Here is a 15,951-nt window from a genome sequence, read left to right on the forward strand (position 1 = left end):
GCCCGAACACCCTGGATTACCCAAAAATAAAACATTCTTAATATAAAAAAAATGTGTGCGTGCATTGGAGGGGAATCCTTAGTTAGAATGGGATTTCAACTTAACACCTCTTGAGATTTTAAGAAGAGTTGCTCTTTAAAGAGAGCACAGTACAACGAAAGTTGTAAGCGGTGTTTGGCGGGGGAGTTATTGTTTATTGTAGACCTCTATGGTAGAATCAGTGGGGCCTGAGAGGCGGTGGTTTACCCTGTAGTGATGGTTTACCTTGTGGCAGCAACTAAAAATATAATAATTGCGGCATATTCTTTGTGATAATATACACTACATATCCTTTGTGGCAACTAAAATATGGTGGTTGCTCAAAATATAGTTAGAAATGCTTTTTTTCTGTATGGGTATTGGATAAGCCATTCATGTATATTTATGATGCATTCATATAAAAAAAATAGATTACATGTGTTTTTGAATTAAAATCCAAGATAATAATATGAAAAAACAAACACACATGTAGTATCTTGAGAATAAGAACTGCTATTAATTAGTTTGGGACTGCTCCAGAATAAAATGGCGTTATATTCTCTTCGGTGATTAATTATTTCTTCACAGTTTAGTTTTTTTGGTATTTTCTTCGTGTATATTTTTTTTAAAAGAACTATTGTAAAATAAATTCATTGCTAGATTTACACGTTGAACATTTATATTCAACCACGTATGATAGTTATGGTAAAAATTAGCAATTACATGGCATAATTTTTTTTTACTGGGTATTAACTGTCAAATAATGACTATGTATATAAAAAAAACATTTTTTTTTACTAATGTAGCTCAACTAGCAATAAAGTAAATCTCCTCCCGATGTAATGCAATGGAATGGTTATTTTATCTGGCTGCAGAACTTATTTTAGTAATACAAACACGCATGCATGAAGTTTTATTTTAGTCTATGTAATTTTTTTAAAATATTACCTTAGTTCTTATATTTTTATTTATAAATTGGTCCTTTTATTTTAATTATTTACAACTCAGTATTTATAATGAAAAACTTTTTGCAATTAAATCTCTATAATATAACTCTTCATCATGTGATTATTCATCGCATAGTTTTGAAACCCGGCCTAGCAGGTCGACCCGGGATCCCGACCGATCCGGGGCTGGAACCGGGCTAGGTTGAAGGAAAAACGGGAGAAGAAAAAACCTGATGTGACCTGACTGACCTGGCGGGTTGACCCGGTTACAAACTCGTCGATTTTTTTTATTAAAATGACGTTGTTTTGATTTAAAAAAAAAAACTGAACCGGTCAAAACATGAAACTCAGATCTTGGATCAGGTCAGCTACCAGACCGGGTCTTAAAACTATGATTCATCGCATGTTTTTCTTTTTATAATGTTTGTAATGTAACAAGTCAATGTAGTTGTAATGATCCATTGCATTACAATAAATGAAAGTATTTAACAATCTATAACTTGAAGCCACTGTAATACAATGGCTTCAAGTAGCCATGGAAATCGTTGTCTCAGCCGGTTTAAAATATAAATAATCCAAATAGTTTAAAATATAATATATTTTTTTAATAATAATATATTAAAATCATAAAAAAAATAATAATTTAATAATTTAAAAACAAAAAATAATTAAAAAAAATTAAAAAAGATTCAGATGCATTACTAATCATACCGTTCAATAAAATATATTAAAATATATTTTTTATTAAAATTATAAAAAATAAATATTTTTTAAAACACATTATTATCAAACACATCATACAACAGCCACCAATCATGTCCTCCTTCTTCTTTCTCCCTGTCCACCCAGGAAAGGATAAACTTATTTTTGAACATCATCAGTTCTGTTTATTTGGAAAATCACAAACCTTCTGGGAAGGTTTGATCGTACATCTTTATCCATCCACAACGTTGGACTGTTCTGTTCATCTTTATCCATCCCTTTTTTTTCGCAACGTTTACTGCTAGTGATTCATCATTTAAATTGTTTAAAAGCGTGGTAGTGTTAAATTATTTTTTATCTAGAAATATATTAAACTAATATATATTTTTATTTTTTTAAAATTATTTTTACTTAAGCAAAAATAAATTTGAAATTCAAGTTTACACTGCATTTACAAACAGTTCATAGTCTTCAGGGTGTCCGGTTCAAATAAAAAGTAATAAAAAATTATTTATTTATTTATATATTTATATCAAAAACAATTTTAAAAAAATAAAAATAAAAATAAAAATATTTTTTAATAAAAAATACTTAAAAATAATTTCTATAATACCAAAAATCATAGTTATTAAATCCGGATCAGCCCGACGGGTCGACCTGGGACCCGATCGACTCGATGGCTAGACTGGTCGAAGTTTGTCAAAAGACTGGTCGGTGCAACGACCCGGTCAAACCCAATCGACCCATGACTCGGGCGAGACCCGATGTGTTTTTTTTTTCAAAAAATATGGTTTTTCTCCTATACTCCTCTTTTTTTATATTTTTTTAGTTGGTTATTAACACTTTTTAAAGTTCACTATATAAATATTAGAAAAATGTTTTATTTTTTCAATGTGGGATTTGAATCCCTTTCATATATATACTCTATATTCACAAGAAAAAATTTATGTTTTTTAAATATAGGATTTGAAAGTCTTTAGTATATATATTTTATGTTTTCAAGAAAAAAATTATTTTTTCAATGTGAAATTTAAAACCCTTTCATATATATACTCTATATTCACAAGAAAAAAGTTATGTTTTTTTAACGTGGGATAAAAAAAATTTGGCTTAAATTCTTCAACTTAAAAGAATAACATAATATCTTTTTAATATGGGATTTGAATTCCTTTAATATATATACTCTATATTTAAAAGAAAAAATATTATGTTTTTTTAATATGAATTAATTTTTTTAAAAAAATTTCATTATTTACAATATGTATAATTTATATTTATATAATTTTTTTCTTGATTTTTTTATATAAAATATTAAAATTTTAAATATATTTTTTTAAAATTTTTAAAATTAATTTAAATTGACCTGATCCATAAAATTTAAAACTCGACATTCTTAACCAGGTCAACTCGCAGACGGGTTGATAACTATGCCAAAAACATGCCAGATAGTCACAAATGTATTATCACGCACACTCCACATAAGACAGATTTTACCTGCTCCCTCAATGATTATGGTACGAGAAACAATTCATGTCCTAAAAGTGTGTCAATCTTCTGAACAAAGCACTATTCCTTCATCTCCATCTATCCAATATCATTAACCCACGTCATCACAAGGGCCCCACTAAACAAACACAATCCAACCAAAAGGATTCACTTTGCTTGACATCTCCACACTGAATATCAGCCACCGTAGCAAAATCATTACCAAATGAATGAGGAAAAAAATCCACAACCCATAAAAATCCAACAAATCTTAACAAAATTAATGTTCTATTTAAAGAACCAAAGACAGACGTGAAGGAGAAAAAAAATATAGCAGGAGGAAAGGCAAAATTCCCTCCAATTACAGAGAGAAAAGAAAAGATTTTTAACCCGAAAGAAAAATGTCACTTTCACTAGAGGAAGAAACAGCAAACCCTAACCCTAATATCAATTCCAAGACACTACCAATACCAACACCAACACCAACACCAACATCCTTAAACAGAAAAACCAGAACCTCAAGCTTACCAGCGATGTTGTTCAAAGAGCGAGCACTAAAGCATGGGACTTCGATAATGAAATCTCGGTCAAATAGCCCGTTTGCATCACCTCGACCTGTAGCATCGCCTCGATCTGTCCCACAAAGAACTTTAGGCTTCCATTCTCATGAACCGACCGGACCCGATTACACCTCTCTTCTCAATGATGAGATTCTCCTTCAAGTCTTCAGTAAAGTCCCAGTTCCACACCATGTTTCCAGCTCTCTTGTTTGCAAAAGATGGTTGTTCATTCACGGACGTTTGGTGCAATCAATAAAGGTAATAGATTTTCGTTTCGTTAATTCGGGTCCGGTTTTTACCCGGTTTCCAAATTTGGAAAATATTGATATTGCCCATGCTTGTATTAAAATGCCTAGGAATTCTGGGATGTTGATTACTAGGAATAATTCATCTGTTTATATTGGTACTAAGTTGTTGCCTGATGTGTTTATTGAAGAGAGATTTATTATCGTCGGATTTGATTGATAATGGGCTCGAATTGATTAGTAAATGGTATCCTAATTTGAGGAGAATTGCTGTATTTGGCAGCAGTGAAAATGGATTGTTGTGTGTTTCGAGTAAGTGCAAAATGTTGCAAGAATTGGAGTTGCATTGTTGTGGGGATATTGATTGGGTGCGTTCGGGGGGGGGGGAGGGGGGGGGGGGAGCCATTTAAAATTTTTTCATTAGGTAATTAGATTAGATAATTAATTATGAGCTAGGTAATTAATTGTGAGTTAGAGGTATGATATTTTTTTATTTTAAAAAGATGCTTTATTAACAATAATTAAATTTAACTGTACTTTTGATTTTTTATTTACTCTTGACCAATGTGGAAAGAAAAAAATATAAGGTTATTATCTTGTGTAGCCCTAATATAAATATTATAGCTGATAAAAATACAAATCACGAGTAAAATTTTTCTATAAAAAAATTGAAGCAAAGTTACCAATTAATTTATCTTTCATCAAATAAAACAAGATAACTTAAATTTAAAATATATTTTTATTTTGTTTTGCGATGTTTGTTAATAATTCCACCATTTTTGCTTATTTTTTCTCTCAGATCTGCTAGTTCTATCAACTGTTTTTTGAATTCTTGTTATGGAGATTTTTTTAATTAATTAGATATATTTTATTGGTTTGTTTTGATTATGCTTAGATTTTTTTTATATTTTATTTTAAACAGAGCCACCAAAATTATCAATTTTTTCTCATGATATATGTTTTGATTTTAGAACATGTCATCCAATCATGTACTCAATCATCCAAAATTAAAGAACATGTTATCGATTATTGATTTATATCAAGGATTGGTTGAAACAGAAAAATCAATAATTTATCCACTAGTTGATAGGTTGATTCAACTTATTTTGATTCTTCCTGTTTCAGTAATAATTACTGAACAAATATTATATCTTATTATATTAATTTTGACCCCCCCTAATAAATAATCCTAACTCCGCTCCTGGATGCATTGATGGATTTTTTAATTCGATGGTGAGTGATATTGGGTTGACGATATTAGCTCAAGGGTGTAGGAGGTTAGTGAAGCTTGAGCTACGTGGGTGTGAAGGGAGCTATGATGGGATTAAGGCGATAGGGCAGTGTTGTCAAATGCTTGAAGAATTGACTATTAGAGATCATAGAATGGATGGTGGTTGGCTGGCTGCATTATTGTTTTGTGAAAATTTGAAGACTTTGAGGTTGCAGTCATGTAAGAGTATTGATTCAAGTCCTGGTCTGCCTGAGCATTTGGGGTCTTGTCCTACACTTGAAGAGTTGCACTTGCAGCAGTGTCAGATGAGGAATAAGCAAGCGGTGAAGGCTTTGTTTTTAATTTGCAAGACTGTTAGGGAAATTGTTTTGCAAGCTATGTATGGTTGCGGTTGCTTTTTAAATAGTTTTTCGTGTCAAAATGCATGTCAATGATATTTTTTTATTTTTTAAAAATTATTTTTGACATCAGCACATCAAAATAATTTAAAAAAACTAAAAACATATTAATTTGAAGTTAATAAAAAAATAAAAAATTTTCAAATTTTATCAAAAGCGCTTTTAAAACGCAGAAACAAATAGGCCCGAAGTATTTGCAACTGCAACTGTTTGTAGGTATGAGTTTTGTCACTTGGTTTTTGCTATTGTCTCCTTGTTTGTTGATGCATTTTAAATTATACACTTGATATTGATAAGAGCCAGAGGATGAAGGAAATTCAACCTCCAAAAGGTGAACTTAAACTGCGCAATTTCAACGTGTATGCTATACAAGATTTCCACATGTAGCTTTATTTATTTCATCATGTAAAATAACGATTATCCTTTCCATTCTCTTTACTTGGTACCTTTCTTCATTTGGAAGCTTAAAGTCTATCTGAACATGCTAGAAAAAGGACTTTGACATGGATGACAACCGATGGAATTTTGTGGTGGTTATCCTTAGCTTGCCAACTTTAGCATTACAATGAGCAAGCATGATAACACATGTTGTTAGCATAATAATTATTCAAAGAATTTCAAGGATGGAAACAATCTGAAATTTGGCATATTACTTAATGTAGCACTTTCCATCAGTCTTTTGATGGGCCTCTTTGTTTCCTTTCTTGATAGGAGGGCAAGGCTTTTGTCATTGGAAGGGTGCTCATTGCTGACGACAGGTTGTTTGGAGTCGGTTATTCTGAATTGGAAGGAACTTGAAAGACTAACAGTAATTTCCTGTAAAAATGTAAAAGACAGTGAAATAACTCCTGATCTGGCAACTCTGTTTTCTGTTCTGAAAGAGTTGAAATGGCGACCAGATTCCAAATCTCTCCTGTCAGCAGGTCTTGCAGGGACTGGAGTGGGAAATAAAGGTGGCAGATTTTTCAAGGGATTGAAAGTCTGACTGGACCATTTGATGGCTAGTATATTGGTTTCAATTTGAAGAACATTTGATGATTTCTTGGCAGCTACAAACTAATTTGACGATAAAGTGTACGCTGTAGATTGTAGCAATTTTCATATCTAATTTAGACAATTTAGCACTGCGGTGGTAGAGGAGGACTTGTCAGTGTATTTCTCAAAGAGCCTGCTAAAGCAGAGCTTATGAGAAGCATTCCAATACCCTAGAACCCCCTTTGATTTATGGGGGTGAAATCTATGTCAAATTGAATATCTTTTGTCAGTTTATAACTGGAGAAGTTTTCTCCAACGTTCAAATAGGCCAGATATTCTAACTCAGCTAGTTAGTTGCTAGGAATTAGAACAAGTGCAAGATTGATGGGCCTGCTAATACAACAATTTTTTATGCTTTTATTTTTGTGGATCTCTATGCATGATTCATGAAGTGCTTAATCATTATACAGATTATTGGCGATGCTACAGCTTCAATATAGGTCCAAGGAGCTTTTTATCATATCTTGTTATCGAAAACATTTTGGAAGGTAATGTCTACTGTTTTAATACTAAATTGTCATTCAATACAGGATCCTTCCAGCCTCTGTTTTTTTTTTTGGATCTCTTTGTTTTCTTTATCTTGCAGAAATGACCAACATCATTAAGCAATGACAAGAGGTATCTATTGGATGTCTTCCCTCAGAAAAACTTTCAGAAGTTTCAGTTCTGCAGTGACAGGGCCAGGGGTACAAATTGTTTGCCGCTTGTCTGCAGATTTCATGTTGCTTATTTGTCAATCGGATCAAGGTATCAGTCTTAACCTAGTACTTGATTATTGTCTAATGCATGCTAGATATGTTGAAGGACAATGATGGAGTGAAAACTAATGTACAGGCTGATGTTGTAGTGGGCTATTGGCAGCTAGATAGGAGAAAAAGAAGGTCCAATAACTTATCGTCATAGTGTATGAACTCGAATGATGGACCATGGAAGAAACTGATTAAGCAGAGGGCAGAACGCGATTGCGAGAACTCCTTGCTGTATATTGCTGGTGATACCTTGATTTCAGAAGACTGGATAAATACAGTTTCTAAGGCAACTCTTGATTGATTTACACAGAAAGGAGCTTGGAGAGGACTGCCAAAGAAAATTGTAGCAAAACGGGTGAAGTGAGAAGTGCAAGATATTGTTTCACTGTAGAAGATATTAAATCAGAGAAAACTGTTGTAAGATGAATAATGCTAGCAAGAGCCTGCTGTGCAATATGCAGTGGCTATAGACCATAGTTGAGAACCCTAATAATGGCTCGATGAATTGACTGTGTGAAGCGGCAAATATGGAGACACAAGCTGGAATTTTTAGGGCTGTACAGGTTTGGTTTTTTTTTTTTTTTTCTTGTGGGATGGGATTATAGCTTTGGCAAGGATACATCATGTTCACAGGCTAGGATTTCTTCTCAAATAAAATACTATTATTAACTCAAATTATTTAATCATCTACTAACTAACATAATGAATTGATTTCAGATCAAGTGGTTGAATTGGCCTAATTAAATCTTGTGTTATTAACGGCTGCTAATCATGGTTAGCCTTCTGTGTTTTGGGCCTACTGGATGGGCCCTTCTTGTAACCAGAGAGACGAAAGAAGAAAAAAGGGAGGCCCAATTTCCAAGAAGCTGACCAAACTAATTGGGCAAACCTCGGATTAGTCTGCAAACTATTTAGTAATTCTCAAATTAGTCTCAAACTATCGATTTTCTCAATTTGATTCTAAAGTATTCGACCCTTCTCAATCGTGTCCTCCTGTCAATATCCTTAATATTTTCCGTCTATATATTATTATATCCTGGATGGAAACGACATGTTTTGAGAAAATGTCAACATTTTCCGTCAGAAAACGGGAAGATTCTAAACAGGGAACCCAATTGAGAAACATATGATAGATTGGGGATCACACTAAGAATTCATTTATGATTAGGGGACTAATGTGAGATTCTCCCAAACTTATTTCCGAGGCATCCTAGTAGTAAACGAACGGCGAATTTGACATCTAAATTGTCTGAAATCTGATGTGGCTAAACACGATTGGGTACCCATGCGTGGAAGTGCATGTGTTTAAACACGTAACCCCGTGTATAAAAACCTAGATTTTTACACCCTAGAAACCGCAAAAAGTAAAGAGAAGAGAAGAGAAGAAAAGAAGTCGTCCAAATTCCAGTTAAAATCCCCTCACCGATCTCTCTCTTCTTCAAATCAATTAAGGTTTCGATTTGCATTTAATTTCTTGAATTCCTTTATAGATCTGTGCTTGTCTTTGCATCGAATTGTTGAGATTTGTTTGCTACTTCTGTTTTGGATTAATTTTTTATTTGAGTGAAAAACAATTAGGTTTTTTATCCTAATTATTTGTATCTTGTAGATCTTAGGCATGACTGGATCTATTTTTTTTTCTCTCTTGATAATCAAGATCTCAATTTTGCAAAAAGACTTAATGTATTAAATTTCATAAGTAATTTGTTGGTGTCTGTTTTGGTATCTGGATAAATGCTTTTATTCGTGGTTTATATGATGGTTTTAGTGTATGATGATATGGGGAAGAAAATACTGAAAATTGGTTTTTGCAAGGGCTAATTTGTTGAGTAGTAAAAATGGAACAAAATATTGATTGATAGCGTTGAATTTTAGATAGATTTGTTTGAGGTTTTCTGGGTTTTCATGGATTTTGATAGTAGCCATGCTTTGTGTGCTTCTTTTGTTTACGCCTTTGATGTATAGTAGTTTTGTTAATTAGTGATATATTAGTTCATGATATCGCTGATTTGTGTGTTTAAAGTAATACTAATGGGGGCTGAAAAGTGAGATAATTAACCGGGTTGTCGTTTAAGGGGCTAAAATAGTTGTTTGTTTGGTGGGTTTCTTACAGATATGGCGGTAGGTGGAACTGCTCCCCCTAGAGGAAGTGCAGCAGCAGCTGCAAGCATGCGAAGGAGGAGGACAACAAGTGGTGGAGCTTCAGGAGGAGCAGCTGGGACCATGCTTCAGTTTTATACTGATGATGCTCCAGGACTCAAGATCTCTCCAAATGTCGTGCTTGTTATGAGCATTGGTTTCATTGCTTTTGTTGCCATTCTCCATGTTGTCGGAAAGCTTTACCTTGTTCGTCGGGATGCTTAATTAGTACACGAAGCTCAGTCTGGTATCTTGAATTTTGGATATTGAATCAATAGACTAATGTCTTAAGCAATGGATGTCTGTTTTGAATCAATAGGCTAATCGTTGTTGCAATTATCACATTCTTTGTTTACTACACTTAGAGAACCTAAGTTTTTTATTTTCGTATTTATGGTGGTTTAATCACGATTATGATATATCATCTTTTGACATAATTTCACAGCACATGATTGTTCTAATGGCTACAAGTCATTGGTGCCTTCACTTTTTTGTTTATGTAATTCAGTTACAGAAAATAAATTAAACAAGCCATGCTAAGTTAAACGTCTTGGAAGAAAAACCCTCTATGCTGGTAGTGACTGAGCCGGATTAACTATCCTTCTATTGTGAGGAAGCAAAAAGAAACTTTGATGAGGCTATAATGGTCTGAGGTCTCTGGGAACTCTCTGAAGTTATATGATCCTTACTGTTTTAGGAATTTTCTAGCCAAATTCACATGATGATAGAATCATTCTTTTAACCTGAATGACTGTATTCGAATACTTATTCGACTGAATATTGGAGTTAATTCTTGTGATGCAGTTCTGGACAGTGATATAGAATCACTTTATCTAGACCTTGCAGCATCGTCTCAGCTTGCAGATTTGACCAGGAATAATCTCATACTCTGACGGGTGAGTGTTTGGTTTGGAGGTGATTTTAACTTTTTTTGGGGGTCCATACAAAAAGCATGTATTGGAATAAGATTAATTTTCTTAATATATTTTTTTTTTCAAATGATGGTGGGTTTTTTTAAAGAAGTACTAAGCCATAAGACTTTGGTCATTTGATAATAATTAACTAGAAAAAAATAAGATGTTAATACCATACTTGAAAAGAAAAGAAACTCTTTTTTGAAGGAAACTTCTTGTCATTCCTCCGCGGATACCGCTTCTCCACAAGAAGAGTTTGTTAAGATGGTTCAAATGCTACTAGAAAAGGTTACGTAACGATAATGAAAGAAGTCGAACGATAATGAAAGAAGTCGCACGCATTGCTAGAATAACGACCTAAAAAGCAAAGCAAACAAATTATTATAAAATGAGCATCTCTTGGCTATATTCAATCAATTAATTATATTTAATTTAATAAAAAAAAATTCTGAGCTAACCCACTTAAACTAAAAAATTAAGGATAAAACAAAGGATATAGAAAGCATATAAAAAATAACTGAACTCATTCCCCAATTAAATAAATGTTTGATGATAAAATTGAAAGAACATGAATTTAAAAAAAAGGATAAAAAACCATAGTAAACTCGAGTGAATCTTCTAAAGCTGGGTTAATCTCCCCAAGCCTACAACCCAGTGAAATTCAGGTTCAATGAAAGTTAATTTCCAACCAATTTAATGTTAAAGGATAAAATTGAAAAAAAAAATAATTTTCAAAAAAAATCCAAAGAAAAAAAATTGCAATAGAAAGAATAATGATAAAATTTGATAGAAAAAAAAACATAGAGGAGGATGAAATTGAAAAAAAAATCAATTTTAGAAATTATCTCAAATTAGACAAATATAAATTAAATGAATGAAAATGAAATCTAAAAAATTAAAAAAATTGAATAGGGATGAAAATTAAAAAGAATCTCAATTTTATAGATTATTTAAAATAAAATAAATAGTAATAAAAAAATCATGGATTAAACTCTAAGAAAACAAAATTGAAGGGCGACGTGAAAATCAAGAGGAAGAGAGAAGAAAGAAAAAGAAAAAAGAGAAAAAAGAGTTGTCGACGCCATACTAAAGGTATGTTTGTGTCACACTCCACTCAAGGATGGAGCGGAGATCGAGAAGAATCAAATGCTACATTGGAATCCCATTTTCACCATTAGAGTCAATCGGATGTGTTATCGAAAGATGATGGAGTGGTTGAGGCGTGCGCTGGACGCGTTAACCATTTTTTTTTTTTAAATATTTTATATATATTAAACTTTCAAATTATCCATAACCCAACTGATAACAACAAAAAAGTCAATCGTGCAATTACAAAACTACCCTTATCCATAAGACTTGCAAATTTTAATTATAAGGGTAATTAGGTCTCTTCATTGTGCATTTAATAGTAAAAGAAGATAATAAAACCCCTAATAGCCATTTATTTATTTATTAATTCAAGGGAAAATATGTCATTTTATTGTCCATTAAAAGGTGAAATTACAAAAACATCCTTTCATTTAGGCTTTATAGTTTTTTACTTTTAAGGTTATTGTTGTAATTTTATTGTTCACAAAAACGAAAAGTCTCGAGTTATCTATGATCAACTTTAAAATGCCTAAAATGTCCCTGTACAAAGTTCATTTCACCCTCAAGCATTAGCATATGAGTTTTTTTTCAAGGGCAAACTGGTGAAAACACTATTCCCACCCACAATGCAATTCTTTTGTATTTCTAACACAGTTTAATGATAATTTTTTTAAAAATAAAATATGTGGAAAAAGTAATTGAAAAACATCACAATTTAAACACAACCGCTATTAGAAATAGTGATTGTTTCAAAAGTCATTTTCCAATCAAATTAATTGACAATTACAAAAGTCAATTTAAATTTTTATGAAGATCCAATAGCCAAGAAATAAATTCAAGATCTAATAGTCAAGAAAAAAAGGGTCATCAAGGACACACCAGAGCATTGTTTTCGACACATTCAATACTCTTAGAAAGATCTAAACGAAACGATTCTAACCACTCCACAAAAAGACCATTAAACATGGTCGTGATTTGTTAGGGGTTTTGTTCGGAGTTAATTTAGGGTTAATTAATACCTTGTTTAGCGATCTTCCAATATGCAGTTATAATCGTCTCATCAAAACTTTTTAACGGAATCGAGTATGTCAAAAACAAATCCTCGTAACCCATGTTTTCTTTTCATTTTTTCCTTAATCTCTCTCTCCTGTCATATCACCTTAGCCATTATATCTTAAATCTTATATTTTAGCCATTGAATTTTCATAAAATTTTGAGTTGACTTTTGATAAGGTTAATTATTTTGAATAAAAAAAATCAGTGTACAACAGTTATTCTTAATAAGGGTTGTATATAGAATTGATATTAGAAAACACGATTGTGTTCAACCGTTATTTTCAATAATAATTGTGTACAAAATTGATATTAAAAAATGCAACTGTGTTCAAACTGATTATTTTCTAACTTATATTATTCTCTTAAATTGTTTACTAAACTATGTAATTTTTCAAAAACAAATCCTCAAAATACATTGTACTTAAGGTTACAATGTTTCAAGAAGAGTTTTATGCCATACACAATATTTAGTATGTTTGAGAATATTGTTGAAAGCATGTTTAGATTAAAAAAAAAACAATAAATTGATTATTTTTGAATTCTTAACTGTATTTTTTTATTAATGTGGGTGTCCGGGTTAGCTTGCGCATACCTCAACTAATTCTACGGGTCCTGAAGTTAACGACCATGTAAGCCTTCAGTGGCCATTATATTAGCAACCACATGGTTCGAATCTGAGATCACAGGGAAAGCAAATCTCTTTCTCCCAAGCTCTTACCACTAGACCACCTATTAAATGGTTTTCTTAACTGCTCTTTCCATTATGGGTTTTGGTGATTGACTAAATAGATTGTGACAACGAATTTTGTTTGATATTGTGATAGTGATTGTTTTTTAAAATATTTTATTTAAAAATATATCAAAATAATATATTTTTTTATTTTTTTAAATTTATTTTTGATAGCAAGAATTCAAAATATATAAAAAATTTCTTCTTGCAAAATCAAAATCATGCGTCACTTTAGCCTGTGCTGATTGTTAAAACTAAGATTTCTGGGGATGTTTGCACAATCCAAGATTCCTTGTCTTTGTAACTGACGGTGATTTCCCTGATTTCATTTTGTAATCGTACAAGCATGTAATAGGGATAACTTCCCTATAAGTTTTTCTTTGATCAATGAAAATTTCTATAAAAAAAATGTCGAAGACGAGTCCTCGTCTCTCCTGTATTGTATTTGAATTCCAGAAGCAGCAACCTCAGCCCACTTAATCCATCCACTGCCAATGACACCTCTAGCCTTGAACTGTCTTCGAGTTTTCTCTTTCGAGAAATCAGATCATATATAATGAAGGATATTCAATCATGTATTGAATTGACAGGCCATGCCGTTTCTCATCGCATTTGAATCTTCTTCCATGCTTTAGGAATCTATATATCCAGTGAAATAAATAAAATTTAGACTGTTTATGCTTTCCCTCCCTCCCTCTCTCTGTTGTTCAATCAAGAGACCCAAAAAGGAACTCCAAGAAGACAAAAGATAATGAGAACAACAGCATGCAAAAACATCTCTCAGTACAACACCACTACCCATAGAGCAAAACCCACCATCAATCCATTGTCCATCGCCAAGAACAAGGCTTCTCGGTACTCTTTTTCCTCCGCAACAGCACTTGGAAACCCGTGGCCTATAGGGGCCGCTGCACTTCATGACAGTACTATTTCTGTTGATCGCCCAGTATGGAGCCTCAGTCCTCTATCAGCAGTGCCAGAATCCCCACCACCCATTTGCAGTGACTGCTCTAGCCCCCCTCGTAGTTCTGCCACAATATTCTATTCTTTGGCTCGTACTGTGCTCTCCACTTCAAGATTCCAGGTTTTCCTTCAAGAAACTGGTTTCTCATTTCATGAATAACATAAACTCTTGCTTTCTTGAATAATTATTCAAAGGATTATCTGTTACCTTGATTTGAAATGATATCCTTGCTTGTGTTCTACAAAGTTTTGATCATCGTATTTCTAATGCATGTCGTCTTTGATTTAAAGAAGGTTCTTTTTGCCCTGGTCAACTGTATTCTTTCCTTGATGAATTTACTAATTCATAAAGAGATGTCCTGTTGTTCTAGCTTAAATTGTCAGAGTGCCAGGTCCAACTTTAGTAAACCACCCGTATCAAGCAATATCGAAATAGAGGAATGGGTTCAGAGTGGCAAGAATTTGAATGGCTTCCATCGTCTCACAGGTCCCTCTTTCTGCATGCGACTTTTTGTGTGTCTATGCAAGTTCCGTGTTCTAGTTTTCATTTCTATGTTTCATTAGACGATGGAATCGCAACGCAAAATTGCCTCTCAAAATACCGCTCGAGGCAATCTGCGGTGGCAGATGCAGAAGTTCATAGCAGGACATTATCTTCTTTTCTTGATGACTACAACGAGAAGAAGCATGATGATTCCGACCCAAAATGCAACTACAACATAAACAGCTCAGATGCTGACAGCGTGGATTGTGGAAACCGCAAAGTGATGACTCGACCAAAACCTTACAGTGATTTCTTAGATGAAATCAAGGCCCAGGAGCTTGAAGCTCAGATGGGTGCATGGAAGAAGGCTAAACATAGGGAACTGATGAACAAGTGAGAAGCAGCTTGCCAGTAATTCATGTTCATCAATCTAAAAAACTCTTTTGTACACTAATTTTCTATCTTCCCGTGCATTCTTTTGCAGGTTGAGAAGAAACGAATCTGTTATTCGTGACTGGGAGTATAAACAGACACAAAAGGCATTGAAGGACATGAGGAAAGTAGAGGTATATACAATGTCCTTACACCAAGATACTTATTCATGCCCTAAATGGTCCACGGTGTCTGCTTCATAAAATCTCAGAGAGTAATGGATGAGTAATAATTACTAATGAAATTGTTTTTTATATATATAAAAAAAAAAACTCGTGCTCCTTGCACACAAAATCTGCAATGACGAGTCACAAGACTGTCAAAATCTACAATGCTGATACTCTGATTAGTATTATATCATATTTTACTGAGGCATCTGTTTTTCTTATGGGCGCAGAACAAACTCGAAAGGAAGCGGGCTGAGGCACTAGAGAGAGCACAGAAGAGAATAAACAAAGCAAGGAAGGAGGCAAATATGGCGGCGGGCAAGGTGATTGAATCAGCAATGAAGAAAGGAACAAATATTGCAAAAGAATCTGAAATCCAAGGCACCAAAAACCCAATTTGGCAGAGGCTTATGAACTTATGTCCCTGATATTAGAAATCACTTTGTTTCCTGCAGCCTCTCCTTTTTATGAAACTGATCTGTTCTATTCTCGTGTCCTCCACCAGATATGAATACAAGCTTTCCTTGCACTGAACAATGTGACATTTTTTTTTTGTATAAAACACATAAGTATTGATTAATTGACCATCAGGATTCACTTTTGATTG

The 15,951-nt window shown here is 33.2% G+C and overlaps 2 protein-coding genes and 1 long non-coding RNA gene across 6 annotated transcripts; all 3 read left to right on the forward strand.

Annotated features, from left to right (window-relative positions):
- Window positions 1-3,444: 3,444 nt before the first annotated feature.
- Window positions 3,445-8,045, forward strand: LOC133682140 (uncharacterized). Of its 2 annotated transcripts, XR_009836622.1 has the most exons (4): window positions 3,446-3,970; window positions 6,298-6,660; window positions 7,032-7,368; window positions 7,456-8,045. It is a non-coding gene; the product is annotated as an uncharacterized LOC133682140 (long non-coding RNA). The 2 variants fall into 2 exon arrangements; XR_009836621.1 differs by having other exon boundaries at window positions 3,445-3,970; window positions 6,298-7,368.
- A 572-nt stretch (window positions 8,046-8,617) lies between these two features.
- LOC133682473 (protein transport protein Sec61 subunit beta-like) lies at window positions 8,618-10,508 on the forward strand. 3 transcript variants are annotated; one of them, XM_062105817.1, is made up of 3 exons: window positions 8,662-8,822; window positions 9,484-9,756; window positions 10,314-10,508. In XM_062105817.1, the coding sequence occupies exon 2, from the start codon at window positions 9,486-9,488 to the stop codon at window positions 9,732-9,734; it is 249 nt and encodes an 82-aa protein (XP_061961801.1). In that variant the 5' UTR covers window positions 8,662-8,822; window positions 9,484-9,485; the 3' UTR covers window positions 9,735-9,756; window positions 10,314-10,508. The 3 variants fall into 3 exon arrangements, with proteins under 3 accessions (XP_061961802.1, XP_061961801.1, XP_061961800.1); XM_062105818.1 differs by lacking the exon at window positions 10,314-10,508 and having other exon boundaries at window positions 8,618-8,777; window positions 9,484-9,928; XM_062105816.1 differs by lacking the exon at window positions 10,314-10,508 and having other exon boundaries at window positions 9,484-9,928.
- Window positions 10,509-13,000: 2,492 nt separating this feature from the next.
- Window positions 13,001-15,841, forward strand: LOC133682472 (uncharacterized). The gene is made up of 5 exons (XM_062105815.1): window positions 13,001-14,382; window positions 14,633-14,748; window positions 14,826-15,138; window positions 15,230-15,311; window positions 15,575-15,841. Exons 1-5 carry the CDS (start codon window positions 14,216-14,218, stop codon window positions 15,770-15,772), a joined length of 876 nt encoding a protein of 291 aa, XP_061961799.1. The 5' UTR covers window positions 13,001-14,215; the 3' UTR covers window positions 15,773-15,841.
- The last annotated feature ends 110 nt before the right edge of the window (window positions 15,842-15,951 follow it).

The sequence above is a fragment of the Populus nigra genome, chromosome 2 (genome assembly GCF_951802175.1).
Source record: "Populus nigra chromosome 2, ddPopNigr1.1, whole genome shotgun sequence".
Classification (NCBI taxonomy): domain Eukaryota; kingdom Viridiplantae; phylum Streptophyta; class Magnoliopsida; order Malpighiales; family Salicaceae; genus Populus; species Populus nigra.